Source organism: Strigops habroptila, chromosome 7, assembly GCF_004027225.2.
Source record: "Strigops habroptila isolate Jane chromosome 7, bStrHab1.2.pri, whole genome shotgun sequence".
NCBI classification, from domain to species: domain Eukaryota; kingdom Metazoa; phylum Chordata; class Aves; order Psittaciformes; family Psittacidae; genus Strigops; species Strigops habroptila.
The window spans coordinates 1,403,831-1,420,109 of NC_044283.2; the positions used below are offsets into that span (position 1 = coordinate 1,403,831).

Genomic DNA, 16,279 nt, shown 5'->3' on the forward strand with positions numbered 1-16,279 from the left:
TCTCTCTCAAGCCTGGCTCGGCTGTGGAAAGGGAGGAAAGCTGTGAACAGAGTGCTCCTTTCATCTGCTGCCTGCGCTTCAGATTGCTCAACCGCAGGAGAAGAGCCCTCCGAAAGCTCCTTCCCTCCAAAGGATGTTAAAGAAGGAGTGCAAACAACACAGGTTCTTTGGGTCTGCAGATGCAAGGCTCATATGATGGCTGGAGGCATCATAGAAATTAGAAGCTGAAGGGTAGGCTACAAAGGGCATCTTACCTGCCCTTGTTATAAATAAATGAGTAAATCAATGTCTTACGTACTCATAACACCTTGGAGAAACAGCTTATCGAGCAGCCTACCCACAGCAATGGGAGCTCACTTGAAAAGTTCTCAAGAACATGACACTGCCCAAAGTAATGCTTTTCAGCCAATAACCAACCACCAACACAGAACAGCTTCACTTTAGCCATGTTTTTCAGTGCATGAACAGCCCATTGGGAAAACTGGGAGTAATACAGAAAATGGTAGATTTGGTGGGAAGGCAAAAATCTGCTCCTGTCAAACAATGTTTGAAGAGCAGCAAAGTTCTCCTGAGCACAGCAAATATAACATTAACACCAACCACCCCCCTGCAACTCCTCCATTTGCACTGAAAAATGAAGCTACTGTGCCCAAAGAAGAATTCTTGGAGCAAACTATATGACCAAGAAATGCATATGCCCCAACTTAAGAAGGACATGAAGCTGTTGGAGCAAGTCCATAGGAGGACACAGAGATGCTGTGCGGACTGGAGCAGCTCTGCTCTGGAGCCAGGCTGAGAGAGCTGGGGCTGGGGCAGCCTGGAAGAAGAGAGGCTTCCCTAAGGGGACACCTTAGAGCAGCTCCAGTGCCTAAGGGGCTCCAGGAAACCTGGAGAGGGGCTTTGACCAAGGGCCTGGAGGACAGGACAAGGGGAATGGCCTTTAACCTGCCAGGAGGGGAGATTGAGATGAAGCTCTGAGGCAGAAGCTCTTCCCTGTGAGGGTGCTGAGCGCTGGGCACAGGGTGCCCAGAGAAGCTGTGGCTGCCCCATCCCTGGCAGTGTTCAAGGCCAGCTTGGACACAGGGGCTTGGAGCAACCTGCTCTAGTGGAAGGTGTCTCTGCCTGTGGCAGGGGGTTGGAACTGGATGAGCTTCAAGGTCCCTTCCAACCCAAACCATTCTATGATTCTATAATATGACAACCCAGGGTCTGCAACAGAAAATATCCCTTTATTTCTCTGTGGCCTGCATGAAGGAAGTGTGTGGGTTTTACCCAAATCCATGCACCACTGGCCTACTTTCTACTTCAGCTCATGCACTTCTTAACTAGGTGAACACTGACAAATGCTTTGCAACCACCTCCTGGCAGTAGCTTTGATGGAAGGAGCAGCACCCCAATCATCATCTTAAACCACAGCCCACTGGTCAGTCCCGGTTACTTACCAGGACAGAGTATATGTGCAGACATCGGTACACCGGTGAGAAGTCCACCAGATCCTGGGCCCCAGGCACCTACAAGACAGCAGGAGATCAGTGTGAAACACACAGAACACATCTAGATAACTGCAACTCTAACATACCACCTATAGGTAAATGCAACTTCAAAGCAGGTTCAGAGGGACACAAAGATTTCAGGTGTGTAACAAGTAGACTGATTATTTTTATCTATCTGTATTTGACTATATTAAATTTTCTTGAAGATTCTCAAAGTAGGAAATCTCCGTTAATATTGCTCCTAGGAAATCCCACTGCAGCATTCAGCCCCCTGTTAGCCAGCTCAGCAGAGATTTAATTTTGACCATAGGCTTAAATACAAATTCCAGCATCCTGGCACAAACCGTTCTGGTACTTATGAACCAAAGGGAAATAAAAAGCCAAGCTCTTATTCTCTAGATTTCTACTTTGATATCTTTAAAAGCCCAATTTCTATTTCTTATTTTGTTCTTAAAAACCAGGCGTCACACAGACTCCACCACCTTTCAACACAGGGAGCCTCGCACAGGGAGAAGGAAGCGCATTTCTGAAGGGTAGGATGGAGGGAGGGAGGAAGAGAGGAAAGATCAGAGAAGAAATTTGCATACAAGAAGCTTGTGTCCTTTGGATATGTTCAAGCCAACACAGTATTAAGCTTGTTGGCCAAGGCATAAAGCTAAGGCAACCATCCTTCTCCCCAAAATCCAAAGTGGAGGGGAGTGTTCTGTTGACATGTGGTGGAAAAAAGGGGAGAAAGATGAAAGGGACCAATGGACAGGCCTGGGAAACATGTTTATTTTATACATTTTTAATTATGCTTAAGAGGCATTTCTGCTAAAAAGGAGGTAGGATAAAGAAGAGAGAAGTATCTAGTTTGATGCAAGCCTCAACCAACGCTGCCCAAATGGCCTGGGGCGAGTGGTCCTCCTCATCTAAAGCAACAGCTTCAAGCAGAGGAGTACAGAAGTTATGGGCTGGAAAGGGAAAACAGGGGATTTTGTTGAATAGCCTCTTGTATAATGTGGAATCAGAGCTGTTAAAGAACCTCCTCCACGCAAAGAATGGAGTCCTCAGCGTTACGGAGGTTCTTGGTTAGAGCTGAAATGATGAAAGAAGCCATAGAGACAGACAAAGCATCCTGTCCCACACCACCAGCATCGCTTCAAGACCCCCAACCTGGTGGTGCAGGGAAAGGAATCTACTCTAGGATTCTAGGAAGCAACCGACTCACTGGGAACAAGGCAGCAAAGAGTGTTTCCAGGGCACGGCATGAGCCTACTTATCCATCTCGCTGGGCTTTCCTTCCACCCCTTGCAATGAGGACTCCACCATTCTGGTAAATGGGGATGCCCATCTCTTGGAGCTCCATGCACTGAGAGCTCTGAAAGATGGGCCAGGTTGGCTCACCAGGAAGGAGGAAGGTTCTGGGTGAGGGACAGGGCTGGCACTGCCTGGTATCCCTCTTTACACTGAATACGGCTGTTCACCATGCCCCAGCAGAAGGGTTAGCTGATGTGGTTCTGGGCAACCTGATCTAAGTGAAGATATCCCTGCTCATTCCAGGGGGGTTGGATTAGATGAGCTTTCAAACCCCCTTCCAACCCAAACTATTCTATGAGTCTATGAACCAACAGCAAGCAGCTGGGAAACACAGCTCACCAGCCTCACTAATATCTCTTGCTTTACCTTTTATAAGACTATATTTGACACTTGCAAACACTAGGCAGCAGTTTTATTGGGTTAATGCCAATTTTATCATGCCTTCCTGGCCATTTATTTTCCATTTGCAGTCTCTCAGGCCTTCTAATGCTCTCTAAATAGCTCCCAAATCCAGATATCAGCTAGTTCATGATTTTGCTTTGCTGTATTCCTCCAGCATTAAGCACAATTTCTCTCCAGTCGGTAAAACAGTAAAACACTTCTGGCTCACAAACTCCTGATTGCAAAACTGCTGGAAATCACTAAAGCAGACAGGGAAGTATCAGTGCTCGCTCGACCCGGGCATCCTCCAGCGACCACCTTCAGTGTGGGGAGGCTGGACTGGACAGATCCGAGTCCACCCTGTGTTTTTCAAAGGGAGGAGAGATCTGTCATCCCTTCACAGCATCATCAAAGCAGACAATGTTTTCATATGAATTTGAATTCAGGATCAAACGGTTTTGCTCCTCTTGCATTTGGGGCACTGGCTGAACAGGGTCCATAAAGAAATATTTCTGATAAAGATTTGTGAAATCAGGATATTGCCAAAACCAGACAACTCCCCCAGAGAAATTCTTTCAAAGCAGACTGCAACATTTTCACAGTCTCTGATCTTCAGTGAAAACTTTTAAGCCCACACACACACTCACAAAGAACTAGGCTGGACTATTCTGCAGTTAACATCTCCGAGACATTAACAGCTTGAAAATTGCTAATCTCAGTAGAGCACTATCAGACGTGGAGTCCTGGGCCACAAGAAAGCTTTTTGCAAGTTGAAAGACATGCACCCAAAACCTGTGCTAGGATTTTATGCAGGGTATAAACCTACAATATGTTTTAGGGAAAAGAACAGACCATCTATTCCACATAGAGCCATAGCCCTACAACAGAAGAAATCACAGAATCACAGAATGTTTTGAGTTAAATATTAAAGCTCATCCAGCTCCAACCCCTGCCACGGGCAGGGACACCTTCCACTAGAGCAGGTTGCTCCAAGCCCCTGTGTCCAACCTGGCCTTGAACACTGCCAGGGATGGGGCAGCCACAGCTTCTCTGGGCACCCTGTGCCAGCGCCTCAGCACCCTCACAGGGAAGAGCTTCTGCCTAAGAGCTCATCTCAATCTCCCCTCTGGCAGCTTAAAGCCTTGGCCTGTCCCTACAGGCCCTTGTCCAAAGGCCCTCTCCAGGTTTCTTATAGCCCTTTTAGGCACTGGAGCTGCTCTCTAAGGTCTCCCCTTAAGGAGCCTTCTCTTCTCTAGGCTGAACAAGCCCAACCTGCTCTAGTGGAAGGTGTCCCTGCCCACGGCAGGAGGTTGGAACTGGATGAGCTTTAAGGTCCCTTCCAACCCAAACTATTCTACGATTCAGCAAATCACATCTTGGATACTTCTCACGCTGAGCAGAGGTACAAAACAAATAGTGCTGTGGATTTGCTATGTCTTGTGTGGTCACCCTTTGACTGCCCCAGCATGTCCCATGGCTTAACCTAAGGGATAAAAATGGATGTGTTTGTATGGCGATGAGGATGCTCAGGAGACTCTAACACTGGGAGTGGCCAGATGGTCCTGCAGACTCGCTGATCTCACTCTGGCTCACGTTATAGACAACAGGCAGACAGCAGCATCTGGAAATGGAGAGGTTTTTCTCAGGGTCCAAGATGTTTCTTGCATAATATAGTGGTGGAAGCAAGCAAAAGGTGGAGGCTGACAGCATCTAACAGAGCCACTTACCAGGGAAAGCCAAGAGAGCTCTCTGAGATCCCTTATCCAGCTCCCAAAACTTTGTAAGAAATCTGTTACACTCACTTAGAGAGTTACAACTTGTTCCTACAGCCAGGTCAACCCGAAGGAATGCCAGAAGCATGATGAATTATGGCTACACCTCACACCTGCTGGTGTCCTTCCCGAGTGCCAAGCTCCTTCTCCAAATAGAAAACCGTCTGGAATTCCTTGATTTGTTCTTCAAATGCCATTCAATAGCCGTTATTCTGAAGTGCAATGTCCTTCCTTAGAACTTCCCTTCTCTCACAAAGAAGCACCAGGGAGCCCAATTCAACCCAACCACTTCACAGCCACCTGACCAGCCTTTTTTGGGGACAAGAAGAAACGAGGCACAACGCAGGCAAGTTTGTCCTGCTGTACTCCACAAGATCCAAAAGAAAAGTCACTGAAAATGAGAAGAAGCTGGATGAGCTTTGTAGTTTGCTGGATGCTTTTTACTACAAAGGGAACAGCTGGCACATATTGAGCAGACTGTGGAGCTACTCACTGTGAAATGCAAATTCTCCTTCTGCAACTTGTCATTCACGAAAACTGAATTTGAGCCTTCTCCCAGCTCACTTACAGCTGTGCCCACTCCCTCAGTCTGATTACAATGGGAGCTTCCACCTCAATGAGGCATCTGTACTTAAGTCTGGACCATAGTGTCTCCAAACTGGAGAACGCTAATGGAGTGGACAACCACATCTCATATTTGTCCTGTTGAACGCAGCTGGCAGAGCTCTCTCTTGTGCTACTCCAAGGGAATGATCTACATGCAACAGTATGAGCAAAGAACAGTATGTTCTTTCTTCTCTTTCAAAGCTTATCCTGTAAATTTTGCTGCAGGGATGAAGGGATTGCTCCATGCAGGTGAGGAACCACAGGATCTCCAGAACAGTTCACCCAGCCTAGGTGGAGGACTCCATAACACAGGCTGCTGAAGGGCCTCAGCTATTTCCTAGAGGAAAAAATATATATTTACTCTGCTTTTTCCAGCCTGTGCACCAGGATCAGGAGCTCTCCTACCTAAACTTAATCAGAAATACCTAGGAGCATCCTGTTTTCAATTCCGAGTGGAGTCAGTGCAAGGTACCTCTCCTTCTTCCCTTTCCATATTCAACCAGTCTTCACTGGTTGTCTTCCAAACAGAAACCTGCAGTTACTGGTTGGCTTTATTGGCTGTGACTAGTCAAGAGCAAAAGCTACCACTACAATCTTCAAATGCTTCAGGATCACTCCTTTACTTGCCTACAGACTTTATTCTACAATGGGCCACCTCTTCTTTCTATTTAGATTAGACCTTAGGAAGAAATTCTTCCTCACTTCCTCACACTTCCTCACCTTCACTATGAGGGTGGCAAGACACTGGCACAGGGTGCCCAGAGAAGCTGTGGCTGCCCCATCCCTGCCAGTGTTCAAGGCCAGGTTGGGCACAGGGGCTTGGAGCAACCTAGTCGAGTGGCAGGAACTGCACACAGTACTCCAAGTGGGGTCTCAAGAGAGCAGAGGGATAGAATCACCTATTTTGACCTGCTGATCACACTTCTTTTGATGCAGCCCAGGCTTTCTAGGAACCCAAACCCTGTCCTTCCCTTATCTTGCTTAAGCCAATAGGAAAGAAGAGGCAGAGGAACTGGTGACGAAGCTCCACACAGACAGGCCAGGCAGCCGGGGGCTCCCACGGTGCTGCCCCCGCCGAGCTCCGTTTCATCACCACGGACAGCAGCCACCACCCCGGCCCCATCCGATCCCGCCGCATCCTCTGCCACACACCTCATCCCTGCGGCAAGTCCATCCACTTACTACCAGCCTGGCTTTAAACCCCCAATGAGGTGGGATTTTATCTGCATCGAGATGAGTTAGATCACTGTGATGAACACAACTCACAACTGTGCTATACAAACTCTTTAAATTCTTCAAATTCTTCCCTTCTTAATGTTTTCCTTCTACTTTTCCTTGTACCTTTCAATTCTAATTGAAACTCAATTCCAATTTCTAATTCTACTCAAAACTTTGCCTACTCAACAAGTGTGGCTACATTTCACACCACCACCCAGTTTTGCAAGAACCCACTCCACAGCAAAGGAGAGATTCTGGAAGCAAGAAGGAATAAGAACTACTTAAGAACCATATTTTTACTTTTTAACAGGAAAATACCAAAACAAATCTACTCAAATCAATGTCTGTTTTCAAAAAACGTGCTCTTCCCACTCATTTTTCTTTGAAACTTGTCTCTATTTCCCTTCTGATGCAGGAATAAATATCCCACACAGATGGTTTCAGCGCAGCACAAGGGCTTTGGGTTGCACCCTGCAGCTTGGTCCTGGTGAAGGAACAGTGATCTCCTCATGCTGCTGTGGAAGCACAACAGAGATGAAGAGGAGAGAATTGAATGGCAGGGGAAAAGGCAGGACATGAGCACAGAGCCACCTGAGCAACCTGCACTATTTTAAACTTCAGAAACTTGTTTTTCATCTACTTGTCTGGCTGGTTATGGGCTGTCAAGTTCAGGGCAACAAATACCACCTAACTCAGTTACCAGTTGTAGCTGAAAATATCACTCTCTTGACATGAGGCAAGTCCAGAGGAGGCTATGGAGATGCTGCAAGGGCTGGAGCAGCTCTGCTCTGGAGCCAGGCTGAGAGAGCTGGGCTGGGGCAGTCTGGAGAAGAGAAGGCTCCTGAAGGGGACACCTTAGAGCAGCTCCAGTGCCTAAAGGGGCTACAGGAAACCTGGAGAGGGGCTTTGGACAAGGGCCTGGAGGGACAGGCCAAGGGGAATGGCTTTAACCTGCCAGAGGGGAGACTGAGATGAGCTCTGAGGCAGAAGCTCTTCCCTGTGAGGGTGCTGAGGCGCTGGCACAGACTTTTCCCAGAGAAGCTGTGGCTGCCCCATCCCTGGCAGTGTTCAAGGCCAGGTTGGACACAGGGGCTTGGAGCAACCTGCTCTAGTGGAAGGTGTCCCTGCCCGTGGCAGGGGTTGGAGCTGGAGGAGCTTTAAGGTCCCTTCCAATCCAAACCAGGCTGGGATTCTATGAATTTATCTTTTTTTAAATGAAGGATAGATACCAAACTGCTGTCCCAAGTAAGCAACCCTTGTGCTGGGAGACAGAAGACATGGGCTATTCAGTTCTCATCCAACACTTGGCCCCTCTGCTGAGCTTGCCAATGAGAACAGGGACGATGATGTAAAAGAATCCAGTACTGGATCACACCCCATGTCCCACAGCCTGTTCTGCATCTTTATGACATGCTGAATGGCAACAGGAATGATGAGATGCAAACACTGTTTGAGACACTACCAATCACCCCCAAACTGCCCAGTCTCCTGGATTTGATGTTATACAGTTACCTCTTCATCCTCATCCTCATCTTCAACATCCAGGATACCCGAATCTTGCTCAGACATGGGGCTAGTGTTTTTTACCTCCAGATCTGAGCTTGCGCAGGCTTCTTTCTTGAACTTCTTCCCCCCGCTTATCCTGGGATGCTGTGATACAATATTGTCCAGGTTTCTTTGCTGCTGTGCCTAGAAAAAAGCAGCAGATTTCACCTTTTACAACAGCATCTCCTTATATTTTTTTTCAGCCCAAAGATGCAATCAGTCATGAAATGGAACAAATGGGACAAAATAAAACACACACTAAATGCAACTTCGAAACGTTATGTTTTTCCTACCCCAGATACTCCAAAGAAACAGAAGATTCATTTCAAAACCATTCCAGGGATTATGCAACAATACAAATAATATTCTGACTCTTCACAAATCAAAATGCCAAACCCATCACACTGCCATATTGATCTATTTACAGCACAGATGCAGAAATATTAGCCCATAGGCCATGTGGTGACTGTCACAGGCTAAATTAAAGGACGTACTTAACCGTTGGATTTGTTCCTCTTTTCAACCCATGTCAGCACAAAACATTCCACATCTGGACCCCAGAGGTTCCTGAAAGCATTTTTGTGGTACCCCAGGAGAGTTTAATTGGACATTGCTGATGTACAGAATGAGCTGTAAAAGGTATGGAACAAAAATTCACTCGCCAGGAGCAGCACTGGGATTCAGGGAGGGAAACCCATGGAATTCGTGGAGCTCCCTCCAACCACCCTTGATAGCTGCTCATGGGGCTTGGCAGTTCATTTGCAGCAGAGATCAATGCTTGTGATCTGCTGCAGAAACTCACTTGGCTTCATCACTGTTACCGACCACAACGTTTGACAGGAAAAGGGGTTTTGCCCCAATTGTTCAAGAGAATTGACCAAGATCTTCCAACTGAAGGAGAAGGGCAAGGAGGGAGGATGGCATAGAGAGAGAAGTGGCCACAAGTGCCTGATCATGGCCAAATCAAGGAAAAAAGGCCAAGCCAAAGGTTGTGCTGGGTCTGTACATGCGGGCTTATGCTTTGGTGTAACTAGAAACTAAACATGCTGTGAACCTGAAATTTATAAGGATGTATACATGCAGGTTTACAGGATTCCTCACGTATTTTTCTATATATATGTTTCTATATAAGAAGAAAGGTGCCTGGAAATCATCCAGATGTCTTTCTGAAAGTGTTATTTTACAGGGTAAGTTTCTTCTAAAAAAGAATAAGTTTTAGATATATATTATTTATTAATATAAACTTGATTTCTACAGCCCAAATCAAACCTGCACTGGATATTTTATTGCTCCCCTACAACAGGAGACACATGAGGTGGCAAAAGGACCATCCCCTATCCCTCACTAACATGACAGCCTGGCTTTAGAAGGAAGAAGTAACACTTGAAATGTATTGTAGATATGGTTGTCAGTGAAACCAACCGTGCCAGGAAAACATTGGAGAATTAGAACAAGTGGAACGTACTAAAAATAAATAATCATAATGATTACTTTTTCTACCCGAGCTGCAGAAAGTGGAAAGCTTTATCTGGAGTACAGGCCTTCAAAACTATTTCCTTTTCAACACTTAAAAATATTAATATCACAGAAAAATAATTTATGAGCAAGCTTTATTTTCACAGCGTCTCTCAGCGAAACTCCCTTTTGAATCCCTCCTTGGGAAGAAAGACCCATCAGAGACAGATCACTTGTGTAGTTTCTAGATCCAAAGAATATTAAAAGCCAAGCACACCACAGATAGCCCAACCAGGTAAAATCCTATCCTAGTGTAATGTAAAGTGCTCTTCGCACCATGAACACTCAATCAGCTTCATCTTAGTTAATGAACATGGCAATTAATAAAATTAAATATATATTAGCTCAGACTGGACGTGGATACACCAGAACTGGAGCCAAACCTTACATGGAGCAGCCGTGTGCTTATGCCATAGCACAATCTTGACCTCTAGTGGTTGGAAAGCAGTAGTATCCTTGATGGTTACTACAAGTGCCCCTACAAGAGAAGGAATGGTGGAGCAAGGGGACTACCAACCAAGCTTATTTAAAACATCTCTTAAGGGATGAGTCTCGACAATAGGGATTTCTGCAACAAAGTCACAGGAAAAGGTGTGTGTGAACACTGCTGAGGATAAATTCTGCTAACAACGTCAATACTTGAAGAAAGTTTTGGGGGAAAAGTGGTATTTTTTGCACTAGAAATCTCAAACTTCAGAGGCACAACTCTATAGAAAGACATTGCAACATCATAGAAAGAGAATTAGGACTTCAAAAAGGGGAGTGAGCATTTGGTCCTTCTGAAGCACACACAACAAAGAGATCCGAGGCTCGATTCCACTCTCAGATACACCCATTTATGACATAAGTTACTCAACTGAAGTGTAATGAAGTTGTAACACTGAATCCACTGTAAATTACACCAAAAGCAAGCTCAGTGTCCTCATTAAAACTTCTCAAATTTATGTAATCTTTTTTCCTCCAGAAAGAGAAGAAATCAAAGAATGGGAAAATGCAAACTTTTGGATCAAACATTGTGCTTGAAACGGATCATTAAACAGGGTGTAGCAAGATCATAGCAGGAAAAGCGGTCATGGGAGAGGGAAAATCTGGCCTAACAAGCTGAAGGATGCTGCCGCCAGCTCTGAACTTCACTGTCGAAGCCCGAAGCATGTGACATGCAGCATTTTAGGCTGAACACAGAACTGGTCTCGCCAGAGGACCTGGTGGATATGTTCTGAGAAGACACATTATCTTGGTCCCCCATCTCTTTACAAACAAGAGGTATTAATGTCTTCCTTCAGCTCCAGCTATGCTCACAAGAGGAGCACAGTAGTAGGTGACATCTATTGACCAGATGTCAATATTGATAAGATCCAACTGAAATATTGAAAAGACCTGATAAATACTGCTATTGAAAAAAACCTAAAGTCACAAAAATCTGTCCTTCTAGAAAAAGCCATTGCTCTAGGCCAAGGAGCTCAACATTCAATTTCCAACACTACATCATCATAGAGTCACAGCCTGGTTTGGGTTGGAAGGGAGCTTAAAGCTCATCCAGCTCCAACCCCCTGCCACGGGCAGGGACACCTTCCACTAGAGCAGGTTGCTCCAAGCCCCTGTGTCCAACCTGGCCTTGAACACTGCCAGGGATGGGGCAGCCACAGCTTCTCTGGGCACCCTGTGCCAGCGCCTCAGCACCCTCACAGGGAAGAGCTTCTGCCTCAGAGCTCATCTCAATCTCCCCTCTGGCAGTTTAAAGCCATTTTTCATACTTCTAATGCAAATAAACTAAAGTTTATCAAGAGAAGAATTTTGACCTGAATTAAAAAATCCAGGGTCCTACTAGGGAAAAGAAAAAAGGGGAAAAAAAAAAAAAAAAATATATATATATATATATATATGTCCCACCTCCCAAAGATCTACCAACAGCAGCCACAGAGATGCTCCCGATGGCACAAAAGCCTTCCGGCCCACCAGGAGAAATTTTTCCTTAGGAATTTGGGAAGGGACAGGAGGATCAGCTTTAAATTAGAAGAGCTTTTCCAGGGATTTTTACCTTAAAGACAAACAAATGGCCTCAAATTAATCCAGTGGATGTTCATTCCCCTCCAGCAGGCTGGTGCACATCACAGCATGTAACCCCCACCTCGTTGCACGATGGGCACAGCCCATCGATATCCATCTGGGAGCCTGAGAAGTCGGAGCTGAGCCCATAACTTAGGTGTTATGCTGGAACGACACAATGTACACGCCAGAAGAAATAGTAATTGCTTTTCCATTAAGAGGAGGGCATTCCTCCTACCCCCACTCTTGGCAGGAAACAATCTGGACTGAAGTGACCTATAAGTGAGAAATATCAAATTTTCTTTAAATTCAGCAGGCTTGGGTGAAGTCACCGAGGTTTCAGTTTCACCTTGAGAGAAAGAGAGAGCTGGGGAGAGGCCCAGAGGAAGCAACTAAGGAGAAACTTGGGCTTAACCGCCAAGGAACTCCCCTCTCCTACCCCCACCTCGTTACCCTCACCTTCCCGAGCTGGGGGTGCAGCAGAACAACTCTGCAATAGAGTTGACGTTGCCCATAAAGGATGAAAAATGACCTGCAGAGCAGGCACATTTGGATTTTAATGTTCTGTTTCACATCAAGGCATCTGTAGGGAGCCCAATGAAGAGGCACACTTTAGAAACCACATCAAAGTCCAGGCGACACTCCGGCATGCCCTCTGAAAACAGAGGGACCTGGGGCTATAGGAGAGGCAAAAAGGCCTCAAGGGACAAAAATCAAATAATAATAATAAAAAATCCCCTTACCTTTTGGTGTGGTTTACATGAAAGCAAGTGCATTTTTGTATTATTCTGTAAAATTGCCTCTATTATACAAGACTATCAATCTCTTGGCTCTCTGCTTAACGTAACGATAAAAAAAACAGAAGGTAAGAAACCAAATGTCTGTTCATAGCTAACGTTACATTTAGCAATAACACAAAGCATTTGGTTCATAGAGCTGAAACTCCCTCCCAGCACAGCTACTTTCTTCATCCACGTGAGCAGCACAGCAGCCTGGCAGCCTCCTGGCTGTACAGGAACACCCCACACTGCTCTGACACGGCAGAAATCCCAGTTCCCCTGACAGCAACGCTATTTCCAGGCTGGTTGATCTACGCAGCAAAGGCAGCTTTCCACAACCAAGTTCAGGTTCAGGTCAGTGACCTACGTTTGCTGTTTTAACCGGGCTGAGGTTGGCCATCAGGCAGTCTAGGAGACCTTCATCTCCACAGTGAAGTTGGTAGGTTTTGTTGGCTGAATAAAACCAGAAGAATCGATCCTTTTTGCTGTTGTTCCTTGAGAAACAGAGAATCAAAGGAACAAGGGGCAAAATCACTTCTACCTTTACTACAAGGTTTCTCTCCCCAGCCATCTGCTTCTTTTACATTAGCTGTACACCACTCTGCCAAGAACTCAACCTTACAGGACGTCATTTTGGGGGTTTTCCCTTCAAGCCTGCCCTACAAGAGTCTTAAATACAAATCCTCGATACGAACGCTCTAGGGAGACCTTAGAGCAGCTCCAGTGCCTAAAGGGGCTCCAGGAAACCTGGAGAGGGGCTTTGCACAAGGGCCTGGAGGGACAGGACAAGGGGAATGGCTTTAACCTGCCAGAGGGGAGACTGAGATGAGCTCTGAGGCAGAAGCTCTTCCCTGGGAGGGTGCTGAGGCGCTGGCACAGGGTGCCCAGAGAAGCTGTGGCTGCCCCATCCCTGGCAGTGTTCAAGGCCAGGTTGGACTCAGGGGCTTGGAGCAACCTGCTCTAGTGGAAGCTGTCCCTGCCCATGGCAGGGGTTGGAAATTGATGAGCTTTAAGGTCCCTCACAACTGAAACCATTCTGTGATTCTATGAGTCTTGAAATGGCTGCCTCAGGCTTTGGAGCAGCAAATCCGCCTTCACCAACCATCGAAACTCAACCAAGACAACCCAACCAACCAAGCACACAGACACAATGTTCTGCAAGAGAAATCAAAAGTACTGATTCAAACCACTAGCAACAAATAGTAGTTGAAATTTTTGTCAGAGCCAAAGTATCCTGGCTGCTTGTGATGAAGCAAACATGGCCCCAAACTTCCAACCCTAACCTGCATAGCTAAGCTGGGGAATGACACAGAGCAGCAGAGCAGGTCATGGACTCCTCCAGGCTCTGCGTACAGAGGCCATACCCACCATAAGGGAAAGTTGTTATACCACCTACACGGGGAACAAGCTCCTTTAAAACTCAAATAGCTTTTTATAGGGCTTTTATAACTTCACCTTGTTTTCTGCCTTGGTTTGCCAATGCGTGAGCGTGTCTTACCTCCCGTCACCTCCACCCACCAATGAACTGACACTATTAACTTTTGAGAGGAATCTAATTAGCTCTTTCCTGATGAGACAGTAGATAAGGCACAGGCAAAAAGAAAAGAGGTTTTATGATTTAAAGGGAATGAAGCAGTGCTGTGGTTTGCTTCAGTGGTTTTGATTAGTTACTGCACATTTGCTGCTGCGATTGTTTTATAGACCCTTCTAATGGGCTCAGACACAGAACTTTAAAATATTGTTTCCCAATATCCCTAGGAATGGGATACATATTCCCGCAGCATTATGACAAGAAAAAGCAGACTGGCTACAGGAGAAGGAAAAAAAGAGAGTTAATAACAAATGACAGTAGGGCTGGCTGCCTTCCAAAGACCCATTCCAAAGTTATAAAATCCCCCTCCGATCAGATAAAAGCAGGGATTATTATTGCAAGGTGTAAACTCAACACACTGACACAGCTCCTGGTTTGAGTTTTAGCAAGAAAGCCCGGCACTTGTCAAGACGATAAGAGTTTCTGCCTCTCTGCTTGCTCGGTGTTAACTGGTTATCAGAGAAAACAATTTGTCGGAGGTTTGTCTGACAAAGTTCACCATCAGCACAGGAAACGAGGCCCAAGAACGTGATTTTGTTTAACTCCTGGTCATTAAAAAAAGTTAAAGCTGAGAAATGCAGCATTCAACAAGTTTGTTCTCCCCAACACCCTGCACAGACTTTGCTTTAACCTCCCACTTCTCCCCTAAAAATGGCTCTTCCGACCTCAGCCCACCCGGTGCTAAAATCCAGCTCTGGATACTGATATTCCCAAATATCAATTTGGCTCCAATGTAAATTTTTGGCATCAAGTGTGCGATGGGGAACACTCAGTTCTCCCTTTGTTTTTGCTTTCACTCAGTGATTTATCCTCATCTCCACACTCCTGCTCCTTTTCCCTACCCACAGGTCAGCATTATTTATATCCTCAGAGTTCATTGTCAAGAGTAACTTGGTTAATTCAGCATTTTATACAAAACCTATTTAAACCTCAACTGTTCTTTGGGGAAGTTCCTGCAGTATAGTACTTGGAGAAAGGAATGAGCAAGACCCTCCTTTCCTAGGAGCTGTAAAAAGAAGTTTATCACATTAGCATTGATAAAAAGACTTGGGCAACCAAGTCCTCCAGGTCAGTTGTACAATAAAAGAGCAAAAGCCATTTTTTAAGAAGTCCTTTATGGAGCAAAGTGTTGATTTACACTGCGGTGGGATCTCGAGAACAAGATATCTGTAGGCAGGCATCAAAAGTAGCTCAGTTACGCGATTACAAAGTTTATTTATCACATTTACACGGAGTAGAGGGAAGCTGAAAATTAGATAAGAGGACTAAAAGCAGGAGGAGGACGGCTGTTGGACAAGGTATTGCAAACACATTAAAGACCATGGCCCTGACAACTCCACAGCTTGGGTCTTTGTTTAATCAGTCCCAAGCACTTTGTGAGCTGGGCTGAGATAATTCAGTTACTCTTGCTCACTGTGAAGCAACTGGATGCACATTCTTTGATTACGCTTTTACCAACAATTTACAATTCCTTTTTAAATGCTGAGTGCCTTTGTAGGAACTCCCCTGCTACATGTAATACTATAAACCACACTCTGATATCATGGGGGTTTAATGCCGCCTTTTCATACAGCATCAAGGAGGCATCTCTTTCCCTGATGGGACTTAATTATGACTCTTGCCTAAGTGCCAAGGTTGGACGGGGCTTGGAGCAACCTGCTCTAGTGGAAGGTGTCCCTGCCCGTGGCAGGGGGTTGTAACTGGAGGAGCTTTAAGGGCCCTTCCAACCCAAACCAGTCTGGGATTCTGTGATTCTATGACTTGTGATTCTATGATGCTCTGACTCAAAGCACAAGTGAGAACTCCCACACTTTGGTTTAACCTCTCGTTGGCCTCACTGCACCCAAACCCTGCAGAGTAAGAGAGGGAGGAGCGAGGCAATCGCAACCAAAACCAGTCACACATGAGAGGGTCCAGCTCTCACCCTCCCCATCCCAGAATGACTCAGGTGCACACGACCGTGCAGGACCAAGCCTCAGCTTTAAGTACTCATTCAGGCACCAGGGAACAGTAATTATTTTCTGAGAGAGGGTT

The 16,279-nt window shown here is 45.9% G+C and overlaps 1 protein-coding gene across 2 annotated transcripts in view; it reads right to left on the minus strand.

Moving 5' to 3' along the window:
- EXOC6B (exocyst complex component 6B) overlaps nt 1-16,279 on the minus strand; it is a 304,945-nt gene that overhangs the window by 162,466 nt on the left and 126,200 nt on the right. For both annotated transcript variants that reach the window (XM_030491411.2, XM_030491410.2), the window contains exons 7-8: nt 8,282-8,458; nt 1,443-1,511 (exon numbers count right to left, since the gene is read on the minus strand). In XM_030491411.2, the coding sequence (XP_030347271.1) occupies nt 1,443-1,511; nt 8,282-8,458 (246 nt within the window). The remainder of the gene's footprint in view (nt 1-1,442; nt 1,512-8,281; nt 8,459-16,279) is intronic.